Source organism: Mytilus edulis, chromosome 12 (genome assembly GCF_963676685.1).
Source record: "Mytilus edulis chromosome 12, xbMytEdul2.2, whole genome shotgun sequence".
NCBI classification, from domain to species: domain Eukaryota; kingdom Metazoa; phylum Mollusca; class Bivalvia; order Mytilida; family Mytilidae; genus Mytilus; species Mytilus edulis.
Window position 1 is genome coordinate 18,800,544 of NC_092355.1, and position 9,315 is coordinate 18,809,858.

Sequence of the window (9,315 nt, forward strand, 5' to 3'; positions counted from 1 at the left end):
CATTTAATGGAATATCTTTATAAGAACTGTCTTTCGATTCGGCTTAATTAGAAACATTGTCACTTTAGTCCTTTTCCGACCGGCAGTAAAACCCCTGACAAATAGGGCGTTCATTTGGTTGTTTGGAATGTATAAATTGTTAGACAAGTTCTGTCAAGATTAGAACGTTAAATCCGCTAAATTGTGTTGATGAAATGTCAGATTTTCTGCTTGTAAAAACGTTGCATAACCACATTAAGGATTCAGAAGGTGGCCTGTTGAAAGTGAAAATGCATATCGATATTCAACAATCAATTGTTTTACATTGACAGTAATTTCCCGCCCCTTTTTTTCTGTTGTACTACCTTGCAGAACCTTCCTGATTAATTGTAGAGAATTCTCGTCCAGAATATATTTGAAATGAATGCCGTTTGACTTCAATCGACCACTTCTCGGTCGAACTATGCAAATGTATGTCAAATTATCTATGTGCATATTTGCTAGGCCCATTTTTAGTTATAAACCTTAATCGTAACATATCTTTTCTGTTCATATAAGTTGTGAAATATTTATTACAATCTAACCTTACAATAGAATTGAGAATTATAGATTAGAAATGGCAATATGTCAAAGAGACAACAACCCTACCAAAAGAGCAGATAACAGCCTTAGGCCATCAATGGGTCTTCAACGCAAGAAAATCCCGCACACGGAGATTGGCGTCAGTTGGCCCTTAGATAACAATGTGTACTAGTTCAGTGAAATTATTGAGAGTTTGTGTCGATTAAAAACAAATATATAGTCTTCAATGTTATTTTTCTAGCGATAGGATTGGTTGATGATCACTAATGTTTATTGACTTCAAGATTCTGTATATATTTTCAAATTGAGAACAAAAGTTCTTAAATAAATCTAATCGTATTAGAAAATTTGCCATTTTCGTTCAATGGTATTTTTGAACGTTGTGTGCCTTTACAGAAAGTATGCTTTTCGATAACTATAAAAAAAAGAAGATGTGGTATGATTGCCAATGAGACAACTATCCACAAAAGACCAAAATGACACAGACATTAACAACTATAGGTCACCGTACGGCCTTCAATATTGTGTAATGAATTGTTTTCTCCGGTCAATTGTACATGTGACTAAGATTTATTTTCCTACATATATTTCTATTTTGTTTCAAGACAGAGATAATGCTTTCAATCAGAAGTATTCAAACCAACAGTATATAACAGACATGGAATTCGTAACGGTAAGACAAACTTAGTTGTTAGCTACGGATGTTTGGACGGAGGTCTCTTTTACTGAACATTGTTTGGCCCTTTTCTCTATCTCATTTGTTTGACTTTTATTTTCTGATATATTTTAGTCCCCAATTATCATCTAGGCTTTAAAATGCTGTAATTTTTTCTCCATTCTTTATATTTCCCCCTTTGTTCTCTATATAAGTCTGTAAACCCCACCCAGACCCTTTTTCCTTAGCTAAATAGGTTTATACTAAGTACAACCGCTTTGTTTTATTGTTTAATATATAAATATTATTTCTGTTCTTTATGGTGCTCTGAAATGCACGAATATCTCACTACTGTACACACGTAAGAGTGGTGATCTTTGAAACAAATAGCATAGAGTCTATATCAAACAACAATGATCAAGTGTTTGAACTTTATCAAACGACATACATACTTTAAATTACAACGCACTCCATCTTGCCAGTCGGGTCAAAAATAATAAAGCAACTACCTACTATTGTTTCAATACAAAAGATGTTTTGTTCTCAAGTACTTGATAATTATGTTGTAAAAATATGGACGAGTTTTAAGATGAACGAACGTTCGTACAGCATCACGCAACAATTTTTGTTAAAAAAATAATCCGTTATTCATACAGACGTGGTCTTTTAAATAGTTTTGTAACATTATATAAGGCTTTATTTATTCAAAAGAAGACTCATGTATATTATAATTATTCTTTTTAAGTTGAACAAACAATGGCTGTATTATGTTGATATCATTAATATTTTAAAGTTTGAAATCTACATTCGAATCAGATTAGAAATTCATATTCTTGACACCTCTATTTCAGACAGAACTTAAAATGCAGAGAATATATTTCTAAATATGTAAATATTGATACTGTGGAGTATATTAATATGAATTATGTCAATCAGCAACACTTTGATAGAAAGACTTAGAACACCTAAGTACCAACGTAACCCGGCTGATCCAGTCGTTTTCTTCCGACTCACTGCCGATCGCTACTGTATGCCAGTAATAGGCGCAAAATTAGGGAAGAACGTCGATTTGTAAAAAAAAAATTCAGAAATTTGAAATTTTCTAAAGTGGATGAAGATACAATGTCACAGAATACAACATCGAGCTATGCGTTGGAGACACTTAACGATGACATGGCGCATCGATTACTTCCGGTTATAATAATTGTTGGACTATACATGATTGTTGGTTTATTTGGAAATCCTCTGGTTGCAATATATTATGGATTATATGCTAAGAACACTCCGTCTCATCATTTTATTCTATCTTTATCTTTATTGGATTTAGTCATGTGTTGTGTCGATATGCCATTAGAAATCGTTGATCTCCGCCATTATTATAATTTTGAAAGTGTGGCAGCGTGTAAATGTCTGCGATTCATAAGCTATTTTTGCAGTATTGCGTCAGGTTGTATTTTATTGGCTATTGCTACCGATCGTTACCGAAAGATATGCCAACCGTTTAAAAAGCAGATAACACTAAAAATGACTAAAATCATGATAGGAAGTGCTTGTTTGTTTTCGCTGTTTGTGTCGTGGCCGAGTTTAGTATTTTACACAGTAGTCAGGGTAAACGTCACAAGAGTTCCAGCTTTAGAAGGTTTTGATTGTACTTTGTTGAAAGATGATGAGTATACTGCATTAGTGACTGCTTACAATATATTTCAGTTTGTGTGTTTTATTTTTGCAATTACTAGTCTAACTGTTCTGTATACTTTAATTGGAAGAAAACTATATCAACTGCGAAGTTTTAAATTTTACGCGACACAGAATACTGCTAGGAGTGATAAAGGTCAACACAGCTCCTCGTATACAAGTTACAGTGATAATGAAACACCGCGTTCGACGAATCTACATCGTTTATCATCTCACATGATAGAAATTCCGGACGAAATTGATGACAAGCCGCTAGCGACAATAAAAGTGTTAAGCAGCGGAAGTAGCTATTACAATAAAAGTAGACCCACTTCGGCTTCGTCTGGATATAAATCCGCATCGTTTAGTTCTAGAGGGTCAAAAATTCATCCCGAAAGAAAAGAAAACGAAGAATCATCTTTATCCGAAGCAAGAATATCTCGAACAAAATCAGACGTTGCACCAAAACGAACAAAGTCTGACGTAACTAATGGCGTCATCAAAGGTGTATCAATAAGTAGTATAGAAATTCCGGAACGGTTACGGTATAATGGATCTGTTAAATACGCATTTTCAGAGAGATCCATTATGAGTAAATTTGGATCTTCAATATCGAAAGTGTCGCATTTAACCGAGTATGACGATGCATATTTTACACCAGAAAATCAAACTGAGACTCGGGACGCAAATCCAGTTGGAGATATTGATGACAGCGGAAAAAAATTAAAGGCACAAAATATACGCACGACAAAATATACTGTCATTATGTTGTCAATTACAATAACATTTGTGCTGACTTATCTCCCCTACCTCGGTCTAATAACATGGCGGACACTGGAAGAGGACAGACTTTCGGAAATCATGACAAAATCGGAACTTGTCGCGCTTGAGTTATTTCTACGATCATTTTTGATCAGTAGTATAGCGAATCCTTTTATATACGGATTTCTCAATACTGGTTTTAGGAAGTTCGTGAAAAGTGTATTTAAAAAGAGCTGTTGGTGCTGTCCATGTTTCAAAGAGAAGGTTAACAGATTCTCAGAAACCGACCATTCGTATTCAAATGAAACAACACATAAGACTACGTAGTATCTAAGGAAAGACAACTGTCTTTAAATATCATTAAATTGTTAAAAAATCTGTTTTGTAATGTCAAGTCAAAATATTGCTCCAATAAATAGTATTTCAAGTTAAGGAAGATATCTGCACCATACAAAACTATTATTTCTTGTCCGGCATTAGCTTTTCTGTTTGTTCGTTTTGCTTTAAATGTTCTTTATTAGTCTTTATAATTTAGAATTTTCATAAATGACATATTTAGGCCTCGAACCTCACGTGAGATACATTAACTGTAGGAGGTGGTCCACAGTTGGACCCTAAATAAAATTGTGTACTAGTTCAGTTAAAATGGACGTCACACTTAACTCCAAAACATATTTATGAACTAAAATTAAAAAAACATACAAGACTAAGAAAGACCAGAGGCTCCTGACATGGGACATGCGCAAAAACTCGGCGGGGTGAAACACTCATTTACACTGAAAATATACGTCTTCCGATTTATTTGAAAACTAATACTATTTAACATATTTAAATTTTTTGCTCTATCTATTAATTTCGAACTTGAATCCTACATCTCATACCACTGACGAGATCAGACACATATCTAAAACCCATTTCCTATTTCCATTCTCAATTTTAATTTTACATAAACATGTTACAAGTATAACGGTATCAGTATGGGATAAAGTTAACAAAATTCTTCAATAATTTTTAAGAAAAAAATCATGTTCTAATATGTCGATCTGTGTATTTTGAATGCCATCGTGTTTACTAGAATGTGATGAATGCATGTGAGACATCTATAATGCTATCAGTTGTCTAAAATGTGTGATGATAAGAACACCATAGGGATTTAATTAGGAAGTCATATCAATGTAATTTCACACAACATCATACTATGTATATGTAAATATCATTTTTTTAAATACGACAAAATATACTGTCATTATGTTGTCAATTACAATAACATTTGTGCTGACTTATCTCCCCTACCTCGGTCTAATAACATGGCGGACACTGGAAGAGGACAGACTTTCGGAAATCATGACAAAATCGGAACTTGTCGCTCTTGAGTTATTTCTACGATCATTTTTGATCAGCAGTATAGCGAATCCATTTATATACGGATTTCTCAATACTGGTTTTAGGAACTTCGTGAAAAGTGTATTTAAAAAGAGCTGTTGGTGCTGTCCATGTTTCAAAGAGAAGGTGAACAGATTCTCAGAAACCGACCATTCGTATTCAAATTCAAATGAAACAACAAATAAGACTACGTAGTATCTAAGGAAAGACAACTGTCTTTAAATATCATTAAAGATAAATTGTTAAAAAATCTGTTTTATAATGTCAAGTCAACATATTGCTCCAATAAATTGGATTTCAAGTTGAGGATGATATCTGCACCATACAAAACTATTATTTCTTGTCCGGCATTAGCTTTTCTGTTTGTCCGTTTTGCTTTAAATGTCCTTTATTAGTCTAATTTTCATAAATGACATATTTAGGCCTCGAACCTCACTGGAGATACATTAACTGTAGGAGCTGGTCCACAGTTGGTCCCTAAATACAATTGTGTACTAGTTCAGTTAAAATGGACGTCACACTAAACTCCAAAACATATTTATGAACTAAAATTTAAAAAAACATACAAGACTAAGAAAGACCAGAGGCTCCTGACTTGCATTGTGACATGCGCAAAAACTCGGCGGGGTGAAACACTCATTTACAAAACTGTACGTCTTCTGATTTATTTGAAAACTAATACTACTTAATATATTTAAATGATTTGCTCTATCTATTAATTTCGGACCTGAATCCTACATCTCATACCACTGACGAGATCAGACACATATCTACATGTAACTTGAACACATTCCCCCGCCATTTCCATTCTCAATTTTAATTTTACATAAACATATTACAAGTATAACGGTATCAGTATGGGATAAAGTTAACAAAATCCTTCAATAATTTTTAAGAAAAAAATCATGTTCTAATATGTCGATCTGTGTATTTTGAATGCCATCGTGTTTACTAGAATGTGATGAATGCACGTGAGACATCTATAATGCTATCAGTTGTCTAAAAAGTGTGATAATAAGAACACCATAGGGATTTAATTAGGAAGTCAAATCAATGTAATTTCGCACAACATCATACATTGTAGGTATATGTAAATATCATTTTTAAAAATATGGCTTTCAATTAAAAAAAAACCACACACACAAATTTTAAGAAACACCTCTAGTGGTAGTTTTTCAATGGAAACGTATATATAGGTAAACGATGCCATTCCAAAATAACCCTTAAGGCAACACTTATATTTCAAACGTAATTTTGGAAAAAAGTAAAATCACAAAAATACTGAACTCAGAGGAAAATCAATTCGGAAAGTCCATAATCACATGGCAAAATCAAATAACAAAACACATAAAAAACGAATGGACAAGAACTGTCATATTCCTGTTGGAAATTTCTGTTATACTACATTAAAAATTCATTGTTCATTTACTGTACGTATACTGTGTGTTTGTTTATTCTTCATAAGTTAGAGATATACGGGGAAGGTTGAATCTAACGAAACATGTTTATCCCCGCCGCTTTTTTGCGTCTGTCCCAAGTCAGAAGCCTCTGGCCTTTGTTTGTCTTGTTTTTTCTTTTTTTATTATTTTACTAGAAGTTCATTTATATGTTTTGGAGTTTAGTATGACGTCCATTTTCACTGAACAAGTACACATTTTTATTCAGGGGCCAGTTGAAATCTACATCCGGGTGAGGAATGTTCTCAGTGCACTGAAGACCCATTGGTGGCATTCGGCTATTACATGTTCTTGCTCTCGGGTATTTGTCTCTTTTACATATTCCCCTTTTCCATTCTCAATTTTATTCAACTTAGTATTTTAATTAACTTTAAATTTATATTAATTAAGACAACTACTATATTTTTTATTGGGTTCAACTGAAGGTTTACGAATCCTAGAACAAAATTATAGGTTTTGCTTTGTTTGTTTCAAAATGTATTATTTGTATAACTACATGTATGTGCCTCACACAAAAATATGAAAAAGAGAAATTACTGATTACATAGTCACTTTTCTAGTTAAATGTTTAGATAATTGAAATGCTGTATTCAATGAATACCTAAACTTGATGACTGTCTTAACATCCATCGACAACAACTTAATATAATAGGAGGATGATTGCCCGTCAATGTATTATGAACATGACTGTTTAGTGGCTTGACTGATCCTATTTTTATGCCCCACCTACGATAGTAGAGGGGCATTATGTTTTCTGGTCTGTGCGTCCGTTCGTTCGTCCGTCCGTCCGTTCGTTCGTTCGTTCGTTCGTCCGTCTGTCCCGCTTCAGGTTAAAGTTTTTGGTCAAGGTAGTTTTTGATGAAGTTGAAGTCCAATCGACTTCAAACTTGGTACACATGTTCCCTATGATATGATCTTTCTAATTTTAATGCCAAATTTGAGATTTTACCCCAATTTTAAGGTCCACTGAACATAGAAAATGATAGTGCGAGTGGGGCATTCGTGTACTGAGGACACATTCTTGTTTCGTGCTATTTCACAAGTCATTTGTCCAGAAGACTACTTTTCTTTCTGCCAAGCGCATGATTCTGATATAGAACTGACCAATGTGTGTGTTTACTAATAACTTATTGTACTTGGTGTATGGAAAAGAGGCAGTGGCAAAGTTGCATTATATTTTCTAAAAGTCATCTGTTTTACACGAACTAATGACTTTTCATTCCTCAGAGATATAATTATTACGTAACAAAATAGGGACAGTCAAACCCCTAGATCGTAAATAAACTGACAATGCCATGACTAAAATAGAAAGACAAACAGTTTTATAATAGTACAAAGACAAAACATAGAAAACTAAACTAAGCAACACGAACTCCACAAAAAACTTGGGGTGATCTCAGGTGCTCCGCAAGGGTATGCAGATCCTGCTCCACATGTGGCAACCGTCGTGTTTCTCATGTTATTACATCAAATAGACTTATTCGATATATCACATTCGTCCAAAGGGAAGAGAATTGTAGTTACGACATAATGAACATATCCTATATCATCTGTTTAAACGGTTATTCCATAACGGTCAACCAAATAACTCGTGATGGAGTTTGAGAATGATTTCAACTTCACTATTTGAAACTCTTGGTTTAATAGCTTGAAGCGACTACCGAGATGAAATTTTGCATACACTCTAAATATTCTTTTATTTTGAACTTAAATACAACTTTAAAACTAACATCATGACCATTACGTCCGTCAATCATTATCAAACTTACATTGAAGATTTGGTTGATCGTATTGCAAGACTACGTGCTTGGAGATGACAAAATTGCATGTATAAGGGTATACATTTATATGGGTGTGCAGAATAGAAAGTAGACATGAGTGGCGATATACAAGGGAAATAAAGGGTGAAACAAATAAAGAATAGAGAAAAACTGGTAAAACATGAAATATTTTTTTTTTTTAAATAGCGTAAAAGGGGGTGCTTTAAAATAAAGATTAGTGGAGAAAATACTAAGGAAGAGAAAATGGTCGAACAAATTCAATATTACAGAAATGAACCACCCTCCAAATCAGGCCATTGTGTATATGAGGATTCATACCAAAGAACCACGCAGACTATTAATGAATTGATACATCGAAACCAAAAAACAAACAATAATAAATCAGGATATAAGAAGGATTGAGCAAATTTTGGTACTGTATCGATTGATTCAAACAGTACCTATTTATCTCCAATTTATGCAAATTATCAAAAGTATACATGAAATATGAATTATTCCCCATTGATCGACGAAATTTGAAGAACATATTTACACATCGACCTACAATCTGTTATGATTCCTTTTACGGATTGTAAAATAAGGATCAATGATCAAACAGTTGCAGCACTGGTTAGAAATATTGCTCCGTTCGGAAAGTCACAATGTGTTTGTTTAGCATTAAAAGATCGTATCACCGTGAGAAACGTTTAAAAGATGTATACAGGCAACGTATCTAGGTTACTAGCTACTTCAGGAAGCAAAATTCACTTTTTTGTTCTAATGAAAACATTGTTTTCATTTTTTAAATTTAAGCAAAGCCAAAAACTACGGGTTTATAAATTCACCAGCCTTTAGTATTACTGTTAGAGTTTATGTTGGATTTCCGAGCGTATTGTCGCTGAGGAGTAACCCTCAATGATTACTTGGGAATATGGACACTCCTGGTATAATGACGACGGTAGTCCAATTCTTGCCTAAGAGAGATGTCCGTTTGGCTATGCGGGATGTAGAAGTACTCAGCCACGTCCAGTCAGAATGGGGCGTTTAATCTAATGCCTCGTTT

General features: G+C 33.8%; 1 protein-coding gene across 1 annotated transcript; it reads left to right on the plus strand.

Annotated features, from left to right (window-relative positions):
* The first annotated feature begins 2,273 nt into the window (after window positions 1–2,273).
* On the plus strand, window positions 2,274–4,084 carry LOC139497913 (uncharacterized). The gene has a single exon (XM_071286155.1). The coding sequence runs from the start codon at window positions 2,339–2,341 to the stop codon at window positions 3,977–3,979; it is 1,641 nt and encodes a 546-aa protein (XP_071142256.1). The 5' UTR covers window positions 2,274–2,338; the 3' UTR covers window positions 3,980–4,084.
* Window positions 4,085–9,315: the final 5,231 nt, after the last annotated feature.